The following is a 23,838-nucleotide window of genomic DNA, read 5'->3' on the forward strand; positions in this document are numbered from 1 at the left end:
CCCGGGTCTCCTGGGCCCCCAGGCCAGCTGTGTCACTAACTTTCAACTCAGAGGAAGCCCCCAGGGCTCTGTCTGGCTTTGCCCTGAGAGGGAAGAGGGCAGGGAGCTAAGACACAGCTGGGCAGCCAGGTTGGAGGAGACGGGGTCTGTCTCCCCAAGCACCTGGACCCTCTCCTGCCCTCCTCGGCTCCTCTCCCGGGTCAAACAGCAGCAGAGGGCCCAGAAACAAGGCTCCCCCCAAACCAAATAGGGTCTCCTTGGGCTCGAGACAGACAACGTGAGCTGAGGGTCCGGGGATGTGGAGAAACCAGAGCCACTCTGTGAAATCTGTTCCATTTTGTTTTAAACTCTTTGGGGGGTGGCGGGCCTTCTGTGAATCACAAAACAATCCCAGCATCTACCGCATGCCAGGCCCTGAGCTGGGTGCTAGGTGGGGATGACCCAGGCCCTGCCCTCACAGCCAAGCCCGCCAAACCCCATTCCCAACGTCTGCCCCCTGAGAGCAGCCTTGTCTTGGAAACACCGTCGCCTCTTTTGCTGTAACCCTGCGGGTAGCTCTGGGAGTGACCCTGCACATCCCTCGGCTCAGCAGGGCAGAACTTGACCAGAGCAGATGTGCAGTTTCCGGAAGACCACACAGCTGCTGAGCGGAAGGCTGGGACCTAACACGGGGCTGGGGAGCGTGTCCCCTCAGTGCCGGACGTAAGGCGGTGGACAGGAGGGCTGGGGAATGTGGGTAGCATGTGGAGAGGGGGACACAGTCTGGGACTTGCTGGGCACACACACCCTGACGTGAACAGCCTGCTGGGTGCCCCATTTCACCCCAAGAGGCTGGAGCTGGAGCCAGAGAAGCTGCACTCTGCCCCCATCCCTCTCCCAACACACCCCACTCAACACGTCTGCCCCAGCAAAGCCTCCTCCCCCAACTTCACTGCTTCCCCGGGCTGCTCAGGAGCCATGCAGCTCCCGGCTCTGCCCCTTCCCTTCCCGATTTCAGGCTGTGTGACTGTGTGACGGGAGCCCACCTCTCCACCTTCTCCCCCCACCTGGCACAGAAGGCCTGGCAGCCCAGCTCCTCCCTGCTCTGTCCAGAGCTGGCGCTACCCTGGACGGCTCAGATGAAAACGGCTTCCAGGCTCCTATCTCTGAGTTCCCCCCTCTCCTTTTAAAGATCAATTAAAGCCTCGGCGATGATTCACCTTGCAGTCTGGGACAGTGCCTTTGATGTCTGCTCCAGACATGAGACCTCTGTTTTTCCAGAGACTTCTACCACGGGGTGAGGGTAGCGTCCCTCCCTCGGGCCAGGGCGGACCCTGCTTTGCAGAGGTGCCAGCCCCCCAGGCCTTACCCTCTCAGGCTGGGGGTGCCAGGCCCTGACTGGGGGAGGGGGGGTGGAGGGAGGAGGGGAGGGCATAGGGGAAGGGCCCGTGAACACCAGGAATTCTTTCCACAAAGGCAACTGGAAAAGCGATGCATCTCCGCTTCCCTTGGCAGCCAAGGGCCACGGAGGGAGAATGTTTAATATAAAAACATCTGACAAAGTACCTTCGGGATATATTTTCTGCATCAAAGAAGGAGCTCTTGGCAACAGGTGCTCTACCCTGACAAGGAAACTTTCGAGCGCAGCTCCCAATTGTTACAGACACCCAGGGAAAGCGTGCCAGTGGGGACAGGAGGAGGGCGAGCCATGGGGCCCGGCAGACAGATGGTTGTGATTAGGCTGGATGCAACCAAGTGCATTTTCTGGAATTTCAGGTCTCCTCAGAAAACCTGCCGGTTCCCCCAGTGATGCAGGCCGCCCAAGGCAGAGTGAGGGGTAGGGGCCATCTGCCTCCAGCTCAGAGGCACACAGCCCTGGATGGGCACAGGGCTCCCCCTCAGCCCAGAAGCCCATCCACCCACCATCTCACTGATTTACTCATGTATTCATCCAGCAACCATCCGACCAGCAGAGTCTCTCTAGGACCCGGTGACAGTTGTTCATGCCGAATCTTGGGGACCCAGGAACACAAAAGCCCCCACAAAAGAAGAGCAAGAATCATTGGAGTACTGTATCTTCCAGGGGGCAGAGAGGGTACCTCGCCAGACCCTGGGGAACCCAACAGGGGCCAGACTGCCTGGGTCTGATCCCAGTTTCACTGCTTTCTAGCTGGGAGACACTAGGAAGTTACTTAAACTCTCTGAGCCACAGTTACTTCTCCTTTAATTTGGCTAATAAAAGTGGCGACTTCATAGAGTTGTTGGGAGGATTCATAAATCTGATTATTAAATGTGTTATGATCTGTCTTTATTTTTATGTGTTCTCTCTCTTTTCTAGATCTCTTTGTCCCAGGCAAAAATCCATTCATTCATTTATTTATCTCACGATGACCTCCGGCTATTGGCTAGGCCCTGTGCTGGATGCTAGGCAAGGTCCAGAGCCCCTTCAGTACCAAGTATATCCCAGAGGTCCTCTGGGCCCAGTACCCACTACCTCTCGGTTCCAGTCCATTCCTCCAGATTTAGGACATCTCTGGATTCATCTTACCCTATTCTCCATCTCTCACGTATTAACCTTCTAGCCACAAATAAACTCACAACACACAGTGCTATTTGCATACCTCTCTGCTTCTGTACAAGCTATTCATTCCTTCTATCTGACAGGCCATCTATATCCTGTTGTCCTCCTGGTAAACTCCTAGTCACCCTACAAAACCCAACTCAGAATCACTTTCTCCTTGAAGCTTTCCCTGAACACCTCATTCCCACCCCAACAGAGTCCCCTGCTCTTGTTTCTGTGCTGGTGCTAAGGCTTGCCCACATCTCCACAGCACTCAGCAAAATCATTCACCATTCTTTGCTTGTTGTCTACCTCTCCTCCTAGACTATCAGCTCCTAAAGGGGAAGGTCCTGGCTTTCTTCACTTTGTAGCAGCTGCACTGGCATGCAGTAGGCTCTTAATACATGTTCAGTACACTGACTTGTCACCCCAAAGCCTACGGTCAGAAAACACACCAGCCCTGGGATCCTTTGTCAGGGACCCTGGAGGATGTAAAAGCTGTGTGATCTCTGGTGAATCAGTCGCCTTCTCTGGGCCTTGGATTGTCATGGGTTAAGTGTACCCTCACTCTAGTCCCCAAGTTTTCATACTCTGGGACCAGGGCTGCTGGGGTAGGGGGCAGTACACCAACCCCCCTCCCTCTGCATGGCCTTGTCCCAGGCTGTAGTTTGGCTCTGAGACAATGATGAGAAGCTAAGATGCTGCAGGCCAAAAGCCCCAGCTCTCTGTACAACCCCTCAAGGCCTAGGAGCTGGTACCCTCTGCCTGGAACACATAAGCATCAAGGGGCCCCTGAGATCGGTGGCCCAATGGCCCCAATGTACAGCTGAGCAAACTGAGACTAGGGAGTGAGGAGCTTACCTGAGGTCACACCATAGGGTAAAGGGCAAGGCCAAGCCTGGAACCCACATAGGTGCACTGCTCACCACCCTACGTGCTTCTTGGCAAACCAAGTTGGCCAGGTCTCCTCCACAAATGCCTGGTCCTCTGTCATTCCTTCCTTTGACCCCCTCACTACCTCTCCTCCAGCTCCAAAAAACCAGCCCAGGAAGAACAGGTCCCCTGTGATATACCTGGGAGGTTTTAGGGAGGGAAGAAGGTTTTTTTTTTCTTTTGTTGACCAAAGCTAAAACAAAAACAAAAACACACGGCAGAGATATGATGCAAGGAACCAGAGCAGAGGTGAGTGTGCCCTCTCCCCACCCCCGCCCCAAGAGGAGGCAAGGAGTCTGGGGCTATTTCGGAATTGGAAATGGTAAGCTGGTCCCAAGAGCCCAGCGTTAGTCCTGCAACCCATCCACAAATTTCCAAGCTGGAGCCTGACCCAGTGGGTAGGCAGAGCAGGAGTGGGTCACACCCAAGACCACCTCTTAAACCATGGGGACCTACCTAGGTTCAAGGTGAGTAGTGTCAGGGCACCATCTGCCCCAAACTCCAGGTAAAACGTCCTTCCTGCTCTCCAAAGCCAAATGGAACCCTCTTTTCAGCTAAAACTCAATCCCCCTGCCCTCCCACTCTCTCTTCTAAACCACTCACTCAACACGCGGCACCCCTAGGCCCACAGGCTGTGAGCACTGCCACATGTTGGGACTGAGCACAGTCACGTGACAGCAATGTTATCCGGGACCTGCCTGTCACCCAGGTGCGATCAGTTGGTAAAAATTCACCAAGCTGGACACTTACTTGTGTACTCTGTATATTATAGCAGAAAGTTTTTTATTACCCAGGCCTTGGCCTCCTCATGCCTCGTCTCCCACTAACGTCAGGTACCTTGCTTCCCAACCCCTCTACCCTCCTTTGGTTTCTCAATATCAGGCTGTTTTCACACTTCCAGGCCTCTGCACTTGCTTTCCTTCTACGTGGACCGCATCTCCCACCCCCCAAACCTTGCCTCTTTGGTAGATTCCTATTCATTCTATAATACCCAATTGGATATCACCTCCTCCAGGGAGTCTTCCTGGGTCACCTCCCCACCATACCAAGAGTCAGTGTGCCCTTCTTTCTCTTTACTGCCTCTTATTCCACTTCTCATTATTACTATTTGTGTCTTCACCTGTCTGTGAGTACCTTGAGGGCAGAGATGATGTAATTTTTATCTCTGCGCTTCCAGCCCAAGCACAGTGCCTGGCACACCATAATGGCCACACCTACCACATGTGTGCCAAGCCGTGGCTGATTCACTTGGCATCATTTCACTCTCACCATAAGGTGACACATTGTTATTTTCATCCTCATTTTACAGGTGAGAAAACCAAGGGTGGGAGTGGTTAAGCAGCTGCCCCAAAGCCCCACAATTAGGAAATGGCAGAGCCGGGACTTGAACCCAGGGCCCAAAGGTGCGCAGCCCATGCTCTTCAGCCCACCTTGCTAGAGAGGCTCAGCACACACTGAGGGAGCTGAATTGAGGACCTCGGAGAATGAGGAGCTCTAGGGTCGTTCTGGACCAGGGCCTCTGAGGCGAGCAAGCTTGGGTCCTAGAATCGGGAAGCAGCAGGAAATGATACTGCACTAACTCACTCCTCTCCTGGCTTCTGTGAGCACTGACACACATCAGACAGCACTGACCACAAAGGGGAACCTCCTCAGGGACCACTGAGAGGAAAGGTGGCAGGTGGGTGGGCAGCATGGACCCATCTAGGTTATGGCCTGGCTCCACCTCCTATGCTTGCTGTGCGGCCCTCAGACGCCCTCCTAACCTCTCTGAGCCTCTGTTCCCAAACTCTGCCAATCTACAGAATGCACGAATCCTGGAGAATGATCTGTGCCCTTGAGGAGCTTAGAGTTTGGCTGGTGGAGGAAAGATACCCACATCCAGCTAAGCCCCCAACTCTCCACACTGTCCTGAGTAGCTCCTTTTCTTCCCGGGCCTTCTCTTCAAAGTGAGGGGCTCGCCCTCACTGACACTCTAAAGAAACCAGCCTGCTCCAAGGACTGAGATACTGGTACACACAACCAAAGTCAAACAAAGGGACTGTGTGGTCCCCATGACAGGCAGCTTACACCACGTCTTGCATACAGTGGGTGCTTAATAAAGCACTTGAATGGTTATCCAATAGGCACTAGAATAGGATACTAGAAGGGAGTTACTGGTTCCTACAGAAGTCTGCCCAGTGCTCTACGCTCCAGCCCCACAGCACTGGAGTCAGGCAGGCCTGGCTTCTAAAGGCAGCCCATCACCTTGGGCCCTGGTCAACTCCCAGAGCTCACTCAGCACCCAGCACTGAGCCTGGCCTAGCTCCTCCTACCTCATCCAGGGCAAAAAGCTCCTTGTGTCACGCTCATTCTGTTCTAGCCTGGAGCCAAGAGAACCCAGCCCTCAGAGAGGTCGTTCCCACGTGGCCCTTGATCCTGCAATTTCTTTGAATTATCGCATATCCTGCCTTTAATTTGCCAAGAAGAGTTGCCCACCAGCCACTCACACCTTAGTATGAATTTAACCAGCTAATCTTGCTTTCCTCCGCAAACTAAATCGAAATAAAGGGAATGGGGGGGGGGGTTGGAGATGTTGCAGAGAGGAAGAGGATGCCCCTTAGACAGTCAAGGGGCAGCAGTTAGACAAGGAAACCAGAGTGTCGAGGACCTGAAGTGAAGGCACCCCAAAAGGGGACTTCTAGGCTTTCAATTTTTCCAAATCCCACTGAAGACTCCAGGTGTAAGGGTCTTTACTTAGTGGAAGCTCCATGTTCTGGCCCCCTACTGGGTGATCTTGGTGAAGTCACTTGCCACCCTGAGCTTCAGTTTTCTTGTCTGTTTAGTGGGGATCACGTATCGACATTTGGAGCCGACGCAGAGATCAGATGAGAGGGTGTCAAGCATTCATCAGAAGGCTGAAACAAGACAGTCTCCCGTCCTGCTGCCCCCCACCCTGCCCACCGATGCATCCTCAACTGCCCTGGCTGTGACTAAGCCTCAAAATCCCCCCATTTCCCCTAAAGTGGCCTCAGCAACAGGACGGGAAAGTGAAGCAGAGACCTTGGCGCTGGATAAAAATAGCCAGCCTCAGGTCGGCTGCTGGGATTGTCACTGTGCAAGAAAAACAAGGGCAGCCTCCGTCCCGGAGCTGCAGACACCCTGCTCCAGCAACACCCATCCCAAGACGCTGAGAGAGGCCAGGCTCTCAGGGACAGCGCTGCCCACCCCCCACCCCCCAGGATGCAGGGAGACAGAGGGGGCTGCGGGTGGTCTCCGGGTGGTGGGCAAGCTTCACCCGGTGGGGACACGGAGAAGTACAGGGCCCTGTGCCTCTAGCCAGGCCCCAGCCCCGTCCCTAGTACTTCAATCAGGACAGGCTGTCCCTGGCCTCCTTTTGATCACTCCACCTTGCCAGGTGTGGCTCAGGGAGAAGGATGGGGATCCTTGCTGTGGAAGGCTGCACAGTCACACCGCTCAGTCTCCCACCCCAAGCCTGCCACTTACAGTTTGGGAATCTGGGCAGCTGGCCTGGCCATGAGCCTCGGTTTCCTCACCTCTGAAACAGGGGGAATCAAATGTGTCTCGCTGGGTTGTGATAAGGAGTCAGCGAGATGAAGAATGACCAGCAGTCAGCAAAGTGCTAAGTAGTGAATGTCAACGTTAAATAAATAAACGTCAGCATCAGCATCCTTACCATCTGTCCTTGAGCATCAAACGCCTGGTCTGTCCCAACGCATTCTACCTGCCTGTGCTCCTCAGCTTTCTGACCTCACCTCCTGCCCTGCCTCCCATCTTTGCAGGATGAGTCTTGCTTCACCATCCACTGAGACCCCTCTGGGCCTTCTTCTCACCCTGCAGGGCCTCCCTCCCTGAGCCTGTCCTCCAAGGTAACAGCCACCCACAGCCCCAGCTCTACACGCATCCAGGAGGCAGGGGCAGGGCCAACCCATCGGTCCTCGGATCCCCACGGCACAAGTAAGCTAGAAAAGCTGAACTGTGAGCCCGCAGAGTGGGAGGAGACCCACGCCATCCCTGGGAGGGGCCTGGATGACTACAATGGGGAACGCCTACCGAGACCACCTGCAACCCAGACCAATCAACCCCCAAAAGGAAATCCCAAACTTCCTCCCCAGTTCCTTCAGTCCCTTAGAATCCCAAGGCAATGGAGGCCAGATTTTCTCATGAGAGCCACGCAATCCTCATCCACGGTAAAGAGCATCACAACAGGGCCTTCTCACCAGTCAGCACCAAAGGTCGCTCTGGGATAGCTGCATGGGAATCCCAAACACAGGCCCACTGGGCCCCGAAGGCAGCCCAACCTAATGGCCTCAGGGTCTCCGGAGACCTTCCAGCCTCCAGAGGGTGCTCTCTCCTGGGAACCGGAGGTAGGGAGGGGCCTCCTGCAGGTGCTCTGGGGTCTGCTCTCTCCAGCCTGTGTCACACACCAGGCCAGCTCTGGGATGACAGAGATCACATCTGAGGACACACCATGAACCCGTAAAGCACCTCCGCACACGGCAGTTTCCGCCATTAACAATGAGGGGAAGAGATGATGAAAAACTACCCATCTGTCCATACAACCAACGCCAGCGCAATCCGTCTAAGTTAAATACACTCTGACAGTTGGCAGGGACATGGAATCTTGCATTCAGAAATACTTTTAAGCCTCTTGCTTCAAAATTGTATGTGGCTTCCAACCACGTAGGCACAGAGGAAGAAGAATGGATTAAAACGTCCACTTCTTGCGTTCATCTGGTTGGGTCTTTCAGGGAAAGACGTTTTAACAAGTAAGGCCAAAAGGCGGGGATGAAAACAAAGTGGGCCAATGAGAGGGGCCACCAGAGACCAGAAGGCAAGTGGGACCCAGAAGCCCTAGACCCCAGTACCAGCTGGGCCATAAGCTCTACTGTACCCCTGGGCAAGTCACTTCCTGCTCTGGTTTCTAGTTTCTCTATCTTCGAAACAGACGTACTCTTGTGATCTCCCACGGCTGTGATGGAACATGGAACGGATGGGGAAGGGCTCTGGACACGGGGACTGGACAGGCAGCCCTGAGCAGCCAACACTGTGACACCCGTAGAGGCGTGGGAAGAGTATGGCAGGAATGACAGAGCTTCATGCGAAATAAGTTCACTGGAGGTACATCCAGCCCTTGCAGAGAAGTGGGAGACAGAACAGTGGTCAGAAGCACAGTGACATAGTGGCAAATGGCTCTGCTCCTACGCGACCCTGGGCAAGTCACTTTACTGCTCTTCTGAGATGATGCTTCTCAAGGGGCCCGAGTATAGGATGTGGCCCAAAGTAAACACTCAGTAGATAGCTACAATGACTGTTGTTGCCATTATGACAGGGTGTGGGGTCCGGGGAGGACGGCTCAGATGCAGGCAAACACAGGCCTTCTCAAAGCAGCCAACACAGGCTGCTGGGGAAGCATCTCCCGCCCGAGCGGCTGTCACCCAACGCAGCACAGAGCCAGGCCACAAGCCCCAGCTGTCCTCACAGCGCACCCTACCCGCCATGCTCCCAAAAGACCCCACAGATCTCAGCACTTGAGCCCCTCCTGGCCCTCGAAGCCCCCGGGTCACCACCAACATGGCATTTCTCAAGGAAAGCTTGATTCAGGTGTTCCCCAGAACGTGAGGGTCCCTATTGCCAAGTCTTAAATGTGGGAAGTAGGGGAGGCTCCAAATCAGGGTTCTCTCTGCTTCCTAGCCCAGCACCCAGTGCTCAGGGAGAGACACGGAAACCACCAGCCTCTGGAAAACTCCTCGCTTGCTAGACTCTCCTCCATGATCGTTCTACCCACTCCATTTCCCCCTCTTCTGACCCTGCGCATCGGTCCTTCCCCAGAGCAGGGACAGAAGGAGAAACCCAAGAAGACAAACGTAAACAAACATGTCCATTTTGCTGCCTCTCAGCCAGCTTGGGGAGAGGATCCCTCGCAAAATCGGGATGGAGAACTGGGCTGGGTTTATCATGTCCACAAGAGAAAACTGGTCAGAGCATGGATTGCCAGGCACTTGAAAAGTTCTCATCCTTAGGCTTCATTCATACAGATTGTTCTTAACCCCAAGAACACCTGTGATGAAGACCCTGGCAGTCTTCTCCTCGAGGGGTGGGAGGCCCAGGGAAAAGAAAAGGAGGGGGGACATCAACAAGACCTCCGTCAGGCCCCTGCCACTTGTCCCCCTCCTATAAAGTTCAACACAATGGCAACATGCAGGGAAAAAAGAAATGCCAACCTGAGAATTCACCCGGAGCCGTGATGAGGGAGTTGGTGGCCTCTGTTTCAGTGTAAGACAATGTGGAATCAGATAGATCTACAGGAGGAAAGAGAAAGAGAACTTAAGTTGGCTGTGGGGTGTTCCTCTCTTGTTTCTCAAGGCAGCATGTCCCCCACAACTTTCTTCTGCCACTCCCCGCCCCAAGATCGCACGAGACCAGGCCAGCCAACCCTGGAACCCTTCTGGAAAATGCTGGCTGCTGCAGCCCTGGCACCTGAAAAAGTTTCAATTGCTCTGGCCACAGAAATAACCCAAGTTCAGGGGATCGAGCAAGTAGTAACTTGGAGCCTTCTTGGGTAAGGTTAAATTAAGCCCCTAAACAATTCATAGCTGCTGTACTTAATTACAACCATTAAAATTCTTGAAGTTGTTCCTTCTTGCTTCCTTCCTTCCTTCCTTCCTCCCTCTGGAGCTGGGGAAACTCTGTTTTAACAAGTTACCAGCCATCCTCACTCTGTCCCGCTTACACCCCTCTAATTAAGGGCTCAAGCATTTGCTCCCAGATTAACTTTTTTCTCTCTCCCCTCCCCCACCCTCACATCCAAACCCACTCCCAGAGCAAATTTCAATGTCTAGACTATTTTTTTCTTTTCTTTTTTTTTTTTTTCAAGGCGTTCATTGTTGTTTAAATAGTTTTAAGTACCTCACATGGCGTGCGCTATTTGTTTTCCCCTGTCTGCAGTGCACTTAGATGGGGAAGGGAAATTCTTTTGCACGTTTTCTCTTGAACGCTGAGCTATTAGCGGGACAAGCGGATGCCTTGGGGGGCAGGCCGACTTGGAAAGTTTTTCCTGGGCCTCTGCCTCTGCTACCAGTAACGGGGTGCTGTCCCCGTTAAGGGACAGGTCTGTCCAGGAGATGGAAGGCATGTTCTTTCTGTGAGGCTTGTAGTATCTTTCATCTTCTCACCCAGCACAACCCAGATGTGGCTCGGCTGGTCCCACCTGGCTCAGGAGAGCCACTCCAAGCTGGGGAATCCTGGCACAAAAACCGTTAGCCTAGGCCCTAGCTAGCTAGAATTCCATTCGATCCTGTAGGAATTTTTTCCTTCTACCACGTGGCCTGGGGAGCGGGAAGATGAAACCTTAAACAATTTGGCCTTTTTCTTTTTCTTTCTTTCTCGTCTCCCACTTGCCAGATGCTGACTGGGTGTTCCGGGTTTTATTTTGTTTTTTTGGTTTTATGTGATCACAGTGGCTTAGAAGTGAAATGACTTTTTGTTTATGAAAAACTAACAATGCAAGGAAAAGAAAATAATACAAAAAATAACTCGGGCTGTTTATCGGGGCCTGAAAAAGTTATCTGCTGGTCAAATGTGTTTGGAGGAAAATAGGGACAGATGGAAAATCTCTTTAAAAGAAGATAATAACCTCCGTGCTTAAGTGGGAACCTCTTTGCTTTTCAGACCTAATCTTCCCCAAGTGTTCAGGCCCCAAGTCTTGCTGCCACTTATTGTCCGAAGTAGCAACACCCCAGGCTGAACCCTGTTTCTTAGTGAACCGCTGTGGAGCCAACACAGACAGCTTGATGAACGTTCCAGGAGTGGGGGTGATGGGTGTTTTCCATCCTTCGCAGCTATAAGTCCCTGCCATGCACTCTCCAAACGTTCACGTCTAGTGCTTCTAGTGAGGCCCTAATGAGGCTGCTGTAGAAAAAGAACACTCCAACCTTGGTCACTGCTCGAGCCCCAAGGAAGAACCTCATCTGGAAGCCGGAGCCCCAGGTTCGAGTCCCGCTTCCACTCTTACTCAGCAAAATCAGGGGTCACCAGCTTTGCCTGCAAAGGGCCCCGTAGTGAATATTTTCAGCTTTGTGAGCGCTACAATCTCCATCGCAACTATCCACCTCTGCTGCTGTCCTGCGGAAGCGGCCACAGACAATACAGCTGGGTTCCAGCAGAACTTTGTTATGGACTCTGAAATTTGAATTTCATATAGTTTTCACATGTCACAAAAGACATGCTTCTGCTTTTGGTGGTTTTTTTTTTTTTCTTAACCGTTTTAAAAAGTAAAAACCACTCTTAGCTCAAGAGCCACACAAAAACAAATGGTGGCCTGTCGTTTTTGGACCCTTGAGCTGTATGACCACCAGCAAGTGTCACTTCCTCTTTCTCCGTCGCAGTTGTCCCATTTGTAAAATAACCGGGACACCTGCTGATTTCCAAATGGTCGCTTTGCCCCGCTGGATGGAGTCCTGATTTCTGTGGCTTTATCACCGGCTGACCCACGATTCCTTGGGGCAATGATCCTTGACATTCAAGCTCAGGTGCTACACTTACTAAGAATGTTTGAGGGTTTTCCTTTTCCTCTACTAGAATGAGGGATCTTCTAAGCGACTAGTGCAATTATGTTAACTTAAAAAATGCTGGGCTTCCCTGGTGGCGCAGTGGTTGAGAGTCCGCCTGCCGATGCAGGGGACACGGGTTCGTGCTCCGGTCCGGGAGGATCCCACATGCCGCGGAGCGGCTGGGCCCGTGAGCCATGGCTGCTGAGGCTGCGCGTCCGGAGCCTGCGCTCCGCAACTGGAGAGGCCACAGCAGTGAGAGGCCCGCGTACCGCAAAAAAGAAAAAGAAAAATGCTGAGACGGGCCTGGGAGGGAAGGATGGGGCACCGCTGAGCTGAACAGGGGCTGCTCTGGGTTTCCGCCTCAGCCCCACTGCTCATCAGCTGGGCAGTTCTCCCTGACCTTCGGCCTGATTCCTTGTCTACAAAGTGACAGGGTCCCACCAGATGATCACTCCAGTTCCCCGGAGAACTAAATGAAGCTCCTCCATCCACGGTATGACCGTACTTCAGGAAAAACAATGAGGAAGTTGCCATCGTTAAGCCACTGACTCATACACCGTCATGGGACAGCCTCTGTCCTCCTAGACTGAGAAGGACAAACTCCTGAAGGGACCCGGTGGGCACTCCTGTCTCCACAGGGGGGCCTGGAAGGAAAACTGGACTGGATGCCTCAGAGTTTATGACACTTAGAAGTGACCTCCCAGATGATGCTGACACACGCTACCGGGAAGAGGCCTTTACCAAAAACAAAACAAAACCCACTTTTTGTGGTCACTGGTGGAATGTGTCAGCATCAGTGCCACGCCATCTGACATTTAAAGCTCGAGGCCCACGGCAGCTACCCACGGTAGTCCCAACGGTCACAAAGTCACTCTCCCGGTACTATTCAGGCCATACTCACCCCACCACTGGGATTCTCCACTGGAGGAACCAGGAGGGCCAGGAAATGAGCCATTTCTACTTTTAAAACCACATGCATCTACCCCAGCGTACGGGCTGCTCATTTAGCCCCAAGGCTTTACAGAAAACACGTTCTACCTCTGAATGGGCCCTGCCAACAATGACACTACCACTGAGGGGTACCCTCCATGCCAGGGGCTTGGTGTACCAAGACACTTGCTTTCTAAACGTTCCAGCTGTTGTTTCTGCCCAGGTGAACTTCTTGCCTTAAAAGGGGGGGGGGGGGAACATATAGCTCGTCTCAACAGTGACCGTGCTCAGCCTATCTGTCATAGTGCTAATTAATACACACCAAAGGAGAACCACGTAAGGCTGGGAGGGAAGGAGAGGAAAAGAGACAGAAACATCAACCCACCAGCATCAACAAGATGTTGAAGCTGAAACCCATTCGTCTCCCACAGGCCCATGGTTAAAGGTCACAGAGAGGTTAATGATGAGCGAGGAATTTCAAGACGTAAATAGCTCGCTGCAAAGGCGCTGCAAAGGCACTGCAAAGGCTGGGTCGGCTCTGGCCCAACTGGGGTTGTGTTTGTAAAACTTCACCCACCCCATTTCAAAGGCAACCAGGCTGGTGATCCCTCCCTCCCCTCCTTCTCTGGCCCTTCAGCACTGAGGCAGGGCCCTGTGGGAGCCTGGGAAGGAGGCAGCTCCCCAAAGGTCAGAAAGAGGACACACTTACCCAGTGGCTTGTACTCGTCGCGAGGAGACAGCCGAGAGTAGGGGGGTGGTGGTGATTCTGGAAGACAGGAGACAACATGTCACTGCTGGGATGGGAGAGTTCACACATGGAGGTTCTACAGGCTTTTGATTATTGGTTTCCTCAAATAATAAACCCAGCTCCCAGGAACCCAGCACCTCTGCTGCCCCAGTCCCCTGGAACAGCACTGGCCAACAGGGAAAGCCACAAACTTGGGGTACAGACCTGGGCTCAATCCCTGCTCTGTCACCTTTGGCTGTGTGACCTCAGGCAAGTTACCTCACCTCTCTGAGCCTGTTTCCTCAGCTCTAAAATGGGGACAATAATCATAGAGACCTCCCAGGTTTGCCAGGAGGGCAAAAGGAAATAATGTATGTAAAATGCTCAATACAGCTCTTGGTACTGAAGAAAAATACCTCCACAAACAGTAATTATTGTTATTATAATGAGAGAAACAGGGGTACAGGGAAAGTCAAAGCTAAGGTGGCCTGTTAAAATACAGGATGCTTGGTTAAAGTTGAATTTTGGATATACATGGCATAAACGTTTAGCATAAGTATGTCCCTTGCAATATCTGGGACATACTTATACTAAAATATTATGTGCTGTTTACCTGAAATTCAAACTTAACAGGGAATTCTGTAATTTTCTTTGCTAAGTTTGGCAACTCTAGTCAGAACTGACTGACTGCAGAGGCCCACATAGACAGAGGAGCTCCCTTTCAAACAAACTACATTAGAGCAAATGACCTTCAGGGCAAGGAGGAGGACATGACTGGTTGGAACCCAGGAAGCCAAATCCAGCTCCCCCGATGGGAGACCTTAAACCAGTCACTGCCAGCTCTTGGCCTCAGTCTCCCCCTCTGTAAAGAGAAGGGGTGGTACACACAGTCTCCGTGGCCTTCCAGATCAGACCCTCTGCGATTCTTTATTGTCTATGGTATTTTTCTTTGGGTTTCCTTTCATTTGCCTAAAATACTTGTCCTTAAAAACATATACTTTGTCTTCAGAAGAATTCCTTAGGCCTCTTGCTTTCTGGGAAGTAACAATTTGCTTAACTAAGTAACAATTTGCACGAATGAAATGACCCTTCATTTTCCTTAAAAGAAACTAAAGGCCATCAAATCGCAAACTAAAACAAACTCTCAGTGGTAGTAAAGTGGTAATAACTATTATTAGGCAGGTATCAGGAATGACACAAGGGGTAATAAGTGTTTTTCACAATTATAATAAGGCACAATTAGTCGCAGGAGCAGGCAGCTTCACCTCTTCCCCACCCCGGCTTTTCCAGCTAGAAGTGACTTCAACAAAGTGAAGGCGCTGCAGTCTAAAAACAGGGAATCTTTTGTGGACTGGAGTTAGGGAGAAGGAAAATGAATCATGGATTAGCCACTGGGAGCGAAGCAAACATTTGCTGAATGTGTACCCTATGTCTCTGTGCTGGGACATTTCAATTTCATTCATTGTATTTTATTCTTTTGGACCTTAGGTACAGAGTGGTTAATCATGCTCATTGGGTGCCTATTTTCATTTCCTCCTTTCTTAAAAATAAATAAGATGACCATTATCATTCCCATTTCACAGATGAGAAGACTGACTTGCCCACTGTTCCCCAGCCAATCATGGTGGAGCTGCGCTTTGAGCCCAGGCCTGACTCTGCTCTACACCCCAATGAGACAGGCAGTCAAGAGGCACCCTATCTTCTACCCCTTCATCCCAGCTGGGTCTGGTACATCATATGCACAGAAAGCGTTCAGTAAACAGATGTGGACAAAGACAATGGTGACAAGGATAATGGTAAAGTTGGGGGCATCAGTGGACGAAAGTGTGGAGAAAGAGGACCTATGGGGCCAAAAGGGTGACCCAAAGGAGACCTCAAACAAGACTCAAGGAGGGGGGCTATTTGCCTTCAGTAGGAGCCCCCTTATCCACCAGTCTTGGAGGGGCTACAGACCAGACTCTCAGGACAAGAGGCAAAATACAGGTAGGGCTAGCGCTCCACAGGGAAAGAGAATTGAAGCCAATGCTCCCACTGTACAGAGGAGAAGACTGAGGCCAGAAGAGTAGAAGTGACTCCTTGAGGGCCAGACAGGGAGCTGGTGTAGAGGCAGAACCAGAGGCCAGGTATCCTGACCCCCAGCCTCATGTCCTTTCCACTACCCCACTAACTTATCAGAAGGTCTGCAACTCCTGTGTCCGGGTTCCTCTTGCAAACATCTAATTGGCTGAGGCCCAGGCCATACATAGTAGGGAGCTCTGGACATCTGCCCCCCAAAGTGAAACCTGGCAGCAATGGGCTGTGGAAGCTGGAGTCAAGCCACTGTAATCAACCCCAGCATCTCTGCCTGGGGCTGCTTACCTGGGACCTGTAAAGGCGGGGCGGGGGGGACGGGGGCGGGAAGCTCATGAAGATCCCCCTCACAGGAGCCGTCTGGGCCTTGAGTGACACCCGCCACCCATGCCCACACCTGGGCTGGGGGCTCTAATGCATGAGTGAGACAGAAAGCCAATCTACAGACTTGGGACATCAGACACACCCGCCAGTGAGGAACTGCAAAGCTTTCAGGAGGGACTCTACCAGCACCCACACCCCCCTTCGTTCCAGCAAAACGATCTGCACAGAGATTGGAAGCACATCACTAACTTCCATCCTAGGCAAGTAAAAAAGAGACTGCACCCCAAGACACGGGGATTTAGAATGTCAGAGGTCCCCCCCAACTCAATTCCTTATTTTAACTGATGGGGCAAGTGGGGTGGAGGGAGGTAAAGGGCCCACCCAAGGCCACACAGGGAGGCAGGAGATGTTATCCTTCTTCAGCTGAACAAAGGGGGAGGCCAGTTCAGGACCAACAGCAAGTTACTTTTTAAAAAAAACAACAGAGTTATCATTCACATACCCTAAGATCTACTCTTTTAAAATATACAATTCAGTGGTTCTTAGCACATTCAGAGTTGTGAGACCAATACCACCAACTAATTACAGAACATTTTCATCACCCCAAAAGGAACCCTGCCCCATTCACAGTCAGTCCCTATTCCCCCAACTCCCAAACCTCAGGCAACCACAAATCTACTGACTCTCCCCGCGGGTTTGCCTATTCTGGACGTTTCACACAAATGGATTCCTACAACAGAAGGCCTTTTGTGTCTGGCTTCTTTCACTTAGCATACTGGTTTCCAGGCTCTTCCATGCTGTCACTTCTATCGTACTTCATTCTTGTTTATGGCTGAATGGTATTCCACTGGGTGACTATAGCACACATTTTGTTTATCCATCTGTCAGCTAATGGACACTCGGACTGTTGCCACCTTTTGGCTCTCAGGAATAACGCTGCTATGAACAACACTGAGGAAGCTTTAACTGGCACCTCGGCCTCACTCCAACACATCCACCCTCCCTCCACAGATCTGGGAGGATGGAGCCCCAGGACATGAACTCAGGTGGGACAAAAGGTCCGAAGAGAAAGTGTAGGCTGCCTCCAGGCCCTCTGTCCACACTCCCCTCTTAGAAGCTATCTCAGTACTTAGAAAAGTTGTGTTGATTTCTAAATAATAACTTAACGTTCTCTAAACTTTAAGGGGAGAACCCTTAGAGCCCTGCAGGCCTCTCAGAAAGAAATGATCATAGGCAGGAGGGAAGGAGGGAGGGAGGGAGGGAGGGAGAAAGAGAGATCAGAAACTCCAGCCCCCCCAGACAGCCAGCCTCAGGCATCAACTTCAGGAATCTCCTCCAACTTCCTTCAGAAGTGAGAGCAGTCAGCCAGGGGCCGAGTGTACCAGAAGGCTAGCGCTCAGCCCAATGCAGCTCAGGCTCTGGTTAGCCCCCAGGGGGGTACTTAGCCTTTCGGGATCTAGACCCTAATTCTAAAGCCAGAAGAGTTCACAGCCTCTCCCACTGCCTGGTAACCTTTCAGTTGAAGACATTACCTTCCACCCCGATCTGTGCAGCCTAGCATCTTGCTTTTAGGAAAGGTCCACGCGCCTCCCTGGACCTCCCAGCTTTCACCCTCCCAAGGGGTGCCCTCCTGGGTGCCTTTCCCCTCCAGCCCCAGGACCTGAAGGCTCAACCCCAAGGCCCAGGGTGGGAAACACAGAAGAGAAGCTCCTGGTGCTTTAAGGCCGGCAGAGCCTAATTGCCCAGATTCCCCCGGCAGCCAGATAAACAGCGCGGCAGGCTGGCGCCGGCAAGAGGCACACTGCACATTATCACCCCTTCCTCACCTCCAAGGAGGAGCTCGGAGGAGCAGGGCGGGCAGGGCCCAGGGGCCGCCAGAGGGGCCGCCAGAGGGGCGGGGCGGGGGCTTGGAAGCCCAACTTGAAATTGATCTCATTTCAAAGGGATAATGCCAGGCCAAATAAAAGGAAAACTTTCTAGCCCATTCTAATTCCTATAGTCCTGGCCTGGGAACCCTGTGTTTTCCTAGGCGGCCTCCTCCAGTCGTTTAGAAGTTCTCTCTCGCTCCGTCTCTCTTTCCCTGGCGCAATTTGGATAATAGTAATTTACTGAATATAATTACAGAAAAAAAAAAAGTGGTGAAGCAAAGAGCAGGAGATTTATTCCAAAGTTAATGGATACTTTCGGGAGAAAGGATCTCTATAAACACAGGTTAGAACTGTGATTAAAGTATTTCTCCACATTTCCGTCCACATAGGCACCAAGCTCAGCGAACTGGCTTTTCCAGGGACAGAAAGATACACCAGAGGGAGGGAAAGCTAGGGCCTGACTCCCACGGGAGCGGGAAGCCCAGGGCAGAGCTGGGCACACAGGACCCCACTTTCTGAGACAAGCATGGGGGAGAGGGCAGGCCTGTGTCACCTGGAATCCTCCCAGCAGACCCTCAGAGATTCTGTTCACCACTCCCTCGCTTTACAGATGAGAAAAGAGGCCCAAAGAGGGGAATTGGCCCCAATGCCCCAAAGCAAGTTGAAAGATGGAGCAGGGTTTGCCCTGAGCAGCAGGGGGCCGCACTGACCAGAAAGGGGCCGTCTCACTAGGGATCCCTGTGGGGGCCTGGGGGGCACTGGGGGACCGGTGGGTGTCCCTCAGTTGGCCCGCTGGGTGTTCCAGCGTACTCTCTATGGGTGTACCTGCCCCAGTGCCCCAGCCCTCTCCCCCAGAGCCCGGGAAGGAGCAGTCTCCTTATCAGGACGCGCACGGCTGAGCTCCAGCTATGCACCCGCCCAGCTCCGGGAGCCAGGCTGGCGGCCAGGAGGCGGCGGTGGGGTGGACAGCAAAGGGCTCCCCCAGTCCTCAGTCCAGGCGGCCCAAGCCATCAGGCATGGGATGGAGCAAGAGGGTCAGCGTGGTGCCTACCGGAAACTCTTCCCAGACCACCAGTCCTCCCAACGGCCCCCGGGGTGGCTTGAACGGGGTGTGGGGGGGCGGGGCTTCGGCAAACGAAGTAGCAGGAGAACAGGCACAGTCCCGGCAACAGCGCCTCCTTCTGGGAGGAGGAGAGGAGTCACGTGCCAATGCTTAGTCTGGAATTTGAGGTGGAGAACGTTTCTAGAGCCGCCCGCACTGACCCACAGAGAGACTAAGAGGAGAGGTTACTCCTCGAAGGTCAAGTTGTCGATACCGGCCGGGCAGAGCCTAGGACCAGGTCTATGGGTCAGAACCATTCCACTGCAGTTTGCCCATCAACTTAAAACTGCTCAAGGCCACCAAACTCAAACCAAGACCCAAGCTGACTTATCCAAGGAGTATGGGCAGGGTGGGTCCTGCCTGTCTCCAGTTTTCTTTACCCCACCCCTTCCCACCCTCACACCTGAGCCTGCCTGGTACCCTGACTCCCAGCAGGCCCTCTCCTCCTCCCCCTCGACACCCACCTCCCCTTACCCATCCATCCTCCAAGGCCCCGCTCCAGGTTAGAGCTGTGAGGCTCCTAGAGGTGCTCCTGTTACATGCACACCCCACAGTGCTCTGAGAGTTCAGACCTTCTGGCCTGGCCCTGCTCCCCCCATCTCTGTCCCAACTCTTCCCCCCCCCCCCCCCCCGCCCCACCACAACCCGAAGATTCTGTTTCCTGAGGGCATGGATCCTACTCATATTTCCACTCTCCCCACTACAGCACCCAGCATGCTGCCTGGCACAGAGTAAGTGCTCAACAAATATTCCCTAGCAGACTGATGTGGTGAGAGAGAAAATGCCCAGCGGGGCCTTCTAGAAGAGCAGAGGGGCCCCCACCAATTCTCTCCTCCTGAAAACGGGACCAGGGACAGGGCAACCACAAACAGGGCCCTCCTCCTCAGAGGCAGGGAGGAGCCAGGGTGGAAGAGGAGAGAAAGCCACTTCCAGGGAAAGCTGTCAGAAGAACAAGGAACACAGAAAGCCCGCAGAGGGCCACAGGCCAGCGACTGCCCAAAGCCCCTGAGAATCAGGCCTGGAGTCGACCATGCGGGGCGCAGGGCAGCCAGATCAATGCTGCCTCTCCCCACCCCAGCCCCCATCAGTGCTCTCTCTTCAGGAACCACCAGTGAGGCACCGTCCTTCCCCTCCAGCCACCACCCCAGACACCAACAAGACACCTGGGACCAATCCATGCTTCTAGCCCCACCCTCCCCTTCCATGCTGGGAGTCAGGAGACCTGTGTGATCTGACCCTCTTAAATGCCCCCAGGCTGGGTGCTGCCTCTCTCCAGAGGAGCCAGGCCAGAGGAACTCAGAGCCTGCCCAGGCCCAACAGTCTATAACCCTCAGAGAGTCCCATCCCTGCAGAACCCCCAGTGCCACTTAAGATGCATACACCCAGAAGATGCTACAGGCTAAAAATGTGTGATCCCTGCAGTGCAAGGGAAGGGGGCGCTGGGGGGTGTGTGTGAGGATGCAAGCTTCCGGCCTGCCTGGAGTCTCCTTCTGTCCTCACCTCTGCTACAGCACCCGGGGCCTGCTCAGGTAAGCAGGACTGGGTAGATGGTGTGTGCAAAAAATTCCAAGAAGAGGACAAAGAAGGGGGGCAGTTCTCAAAAGTACTAAAATATCCAGCTTCCTTCCCTACCTAGACACCTCCAGGACCCTCAGCTCTCTAGAAAAGCTGGGCACAGGATTGAGAATGACGATGACAGAAGGTCCTGGCATTGGACACCCAAGGGATGCTGGCAACAATCAAGAGCCAAGAGAGCAAGAGGGTGGTCTCCACTCTGAGGAGGGTTACCCCGCAAAAGCTTTGCTCCTCAGTATAGACAGGAACAAGTAGGACAGTTTACAAACACTTTGGACTCTAGCCATGAACTGCCTACACCCAATTTCACGACATATATCTACCTGGATACGACAAAGCATAATATACCGTAGGTATAGGCATATGCACACAAATGCTACAGGCCCGGGCACGGACTGGGGGTAAATGGGCTTGGAGTAGGGGGGCGCTCAAGTCTTTGGCCTCTTCTAGACCTGCCCTCCTCTTCCACCGTCTGGAAAGCCGGAGCCTGCCTCAGGTCCCTTTAGCTGAAGAGAAAACTCCAACGCGCACCCTTCTGAGTTTGCCGGAGCCTTAAGACGAAGTTGCCGTGTGCGCCCACATCCCCACTCCCCGGCTTTCCTGCCAGCGTCACGCGCCTCCACTGGGAGCTCCCAAGCTCCAGGGGCACCCGGGGGAGCACCCTCAGCTCCGCCCGCCCGCCCGCCAGAGGTGTCAAGGAGAGACAGGAGGCCGCGGAAGGGGGCGGGAAGGGAACCCCGAGGGCCCGCCGGGCGCGGCGCGCTCACCTGGCCCGCAGAGCCGGCTGAAGTGGTAGGGGTTGCAGCACACGGTGGGGCCGTCGGCGGCGGCGGCGAAGCTGTGGCAGCCGCACAGGGGCTTGAGCTCCACGGCGTGCTGCAGGTCGGGCCAGCGGAAGAGGCGGCCGAGCAGCAGCTGCGGCGGCGCGGGCTGGCCGCCCAGGCGGAGGTCGGCGCGCGGCACCAGCACGCAGCCGCCCGGCACGCCGCCGCGGGACTCCACCGCCTCCAGCAGCGTGTCCAGCGAGCGCTCCTTGAGCCGCTTCAGCAGCGAGTACGTGACCGTCTTGAGCTCCTGCTCGAGCAGCAGCAGCCGCGAGCGGGCTTCACGACTCCGCCCGCCGCCCGTCGGCTCCAGGGCCGCCCCGGCCAGGGGGTCGCCGGCGTCCCGGGGCGCACCGGCGGCGTCCCGCTCCGAGAAAAGACAGCAGGTCACCGTCTCGCAATCACTTTCGGGCAGCCAGCCCCGGCCTCCCGGCTCCGCCACGTCCAGCGGGGAGCCCCCAGAGCCGGCCCCCGGCTCCGACATGGGCCTCGGGGGGCCCCCTGCGCGCCGGCGCCTCCCAGCGCCCTGGGCGCCTCGCTGTCCCACCGCGTCCCGGGGCCGCCTCAGGGCTACCGGGCGGACTTCGGGGCGGCCGCAGCCTCCGCCTTCTCGTGCCCGCGGGGCCGGCTCAGCTCGGCTGCCCACGCTCCCATCCTCGTCGCCGCCGCCGCCGCTGCCTTCCTCCCGGTCGGGGACCACACGACTTCGCCAAAGTCGCCGCACCAGCCCCGAGCGTTTGGACCTGAACATACGATATCCTTTGGCGCCGGGGGTGGGGGGGAGGCGGTCTCCGGTTACCGGGGGTCCGTTTCCTCAGCGAGGCGCCGGCTGCGCGAGCCGCAGCCCCACATGAAGCTCTGCCGCCGGGCGCCGTGCAGACCGCGCACAGCCTGTCGTCGAAGGGGCGCCGCAGGGCTGCAACATGAGGGAGCTCGCCAGGGCAGGACGGCGGGGAACGCGCGCACGCCGAGCCGCAGTCCGCGCTCGGCCCGCGACTACATGGACCCCGGCGCCCGGGCAGCTCAGCAACTCCAGCCCCGGCGCTTCAGAGGGACTGCAGACTGCGCGCCGCCAGCAAGACCCCGCATGGGCCGGAGAGCCTTCAAAAGTTACGCGGCTGGTCCATGAGCACAAAGCGCTCGCGCCGAACCCCCCAAATGTGTCTGGGAAGCCCTGCCTTTAAAACCCAAGCACTTCACTACATGGGCTTTTCCTGCAGGATCCGAAAGGCAGGCTTGTTGATACCCTCGACTTCCTTCTTACTCCCTGCAGAAAGAAAAAAAGAAAAAGGAAAGAAAGAAAAAGAAACCCGAAACAAAACCAAAATCCCTGGAATTGCATGCACGAAAAGCCAACTCCGTCTCAGGTCCCAGGCGCTAGATGCACTTGGAGCGAATTTCTCCAGAACGCGGGTGTCAACACATGAGTGGAAACTGTAAAAATCCCAAAGAGCTGCTGGGAATCCTTAATTAAAAATGCAATCCACCGAGGCAGAGGTCGTAGCCCGCCCCACGCTGCGCTCGGACGCCCCGGACGCTGCGGCTGCAGAGGTCGCCCCCCTCCCCCCTCCACAAAAAGTGCCTCCCGGTGGCCCCGTGGTCCCGGCGAGGTCTGGCGAGGCTGCGCCCGGCGGCTCTTTCTCTCGGCTCGTCTCCCTCGCTCGCTCCCCCGCTCGGCTCTCTCTTTTTTGTTCTCCTCAAACGCACACTGAGGGCCCCCGGAGGAGCGCCGCGGAGTCATTGGCTGCCTCCCATCATATGCCAGTCTAGACACTTTGGCGGCTCCGCGGCGCTGATTGTTGCGCAAACAAGGTTTCAAGTTTCTTAACTCTTAAAGGAGAACACGTCCCATTGCAGGGCCCGAGGCTCCGAGGGGCCGGCTCCCGGGGCGGGCCGAGCCCCGGCCCCCGCCCCACGCTTGCCCCAGCCCCCCCGCCTCGGGCCTGACAGCGCCCACGGCCTGCTCTCTGGCTCGCGTGCGCCGCGGGCACGGATGCGAGCGCGCGCTCGCACACACACACACACACACACACACGCGGTTACACAAACCACGGGCGGGCTGCTCGAGGGCTCGGCGGACTCTCTAAGACTCGGACACAAACGGGGCGCTTTGCCTCTCCCTGGCTTGTGCACAAACTTACAAACACACATTGCACTTTAAAATTGGTACAAACCCCCATCCCAGGGAAGGCTAATAAAAATGGGTGTGCGTGTATGCTTTCCTGGCTTGCGTCTCTTGGGAGCAGGGGGCGGCTGATTTGTTGGAGTAGCGGGAGCTAGCGTGATAGCACGAGGTTTCCACACCCCCTGCGCGAAGTCAGGGGTTGGCCGCCCGGCCAACCGAGGGGCGTGGAATGCCTCGCGCAGCGGGATTCTAGGCTTGCTCGAGGTAGGGGA

At 54.6% G+C, this 23,838-nt stretch overlaps 1 protein-coding gene across 2 annotated transcripts in view; it reads right to left on the reverse strand.

The window, feature by feature from the left end:
• Positions 1-23,209, reverse strand: part of SMAD6 (SMAD family member 6) — a 74,441-nt gene extending 51,232 nt beyond the window's left edge. Inside the window, exons 1-3 of one of the 2 annotated variants that reach the window (XM_060005723.1) lie at positions 21,385-23,209; positions 13,661-13,717; positions 9,694-9,771 (exon numbers count right to left, since the gene is read on the reverse strand). In XM_060005723.1, the coding sequence (XP_059861706.1) occupies positions 9,694-9,771; positions 13,661-13,717; positions 21,385-22,192 (943 nt within the window). In that variant the 5' untranslated portion in view covers positions 22,193-23,209. The remainder of the gene's footprint in view (positions 1-9,693; positions 9,772-13,660; positions 13,718-21,384) is intronic. The other variant, XM_060005724.1, reaches the window with a different exon arrangement.
• Between the last annotated feature and the right edge of the window lie 629 nt (positions 23,210-23,838).

Source organism: Delphinus delphis, chromosome 2, assembly GCF_949987515.2.
Source record: "Delphinus delphis chromosome 2, mDelDel1.2, whole genome shotgun sequence".
In the NCBI taxonomy this organism is placed as follows: domain Eukaryota; kingdom Metazoa; phylum Chordata; class Mammalia; order Artiodactyla; family Delphinidae; genus Delphinus; species Delphinus delphis.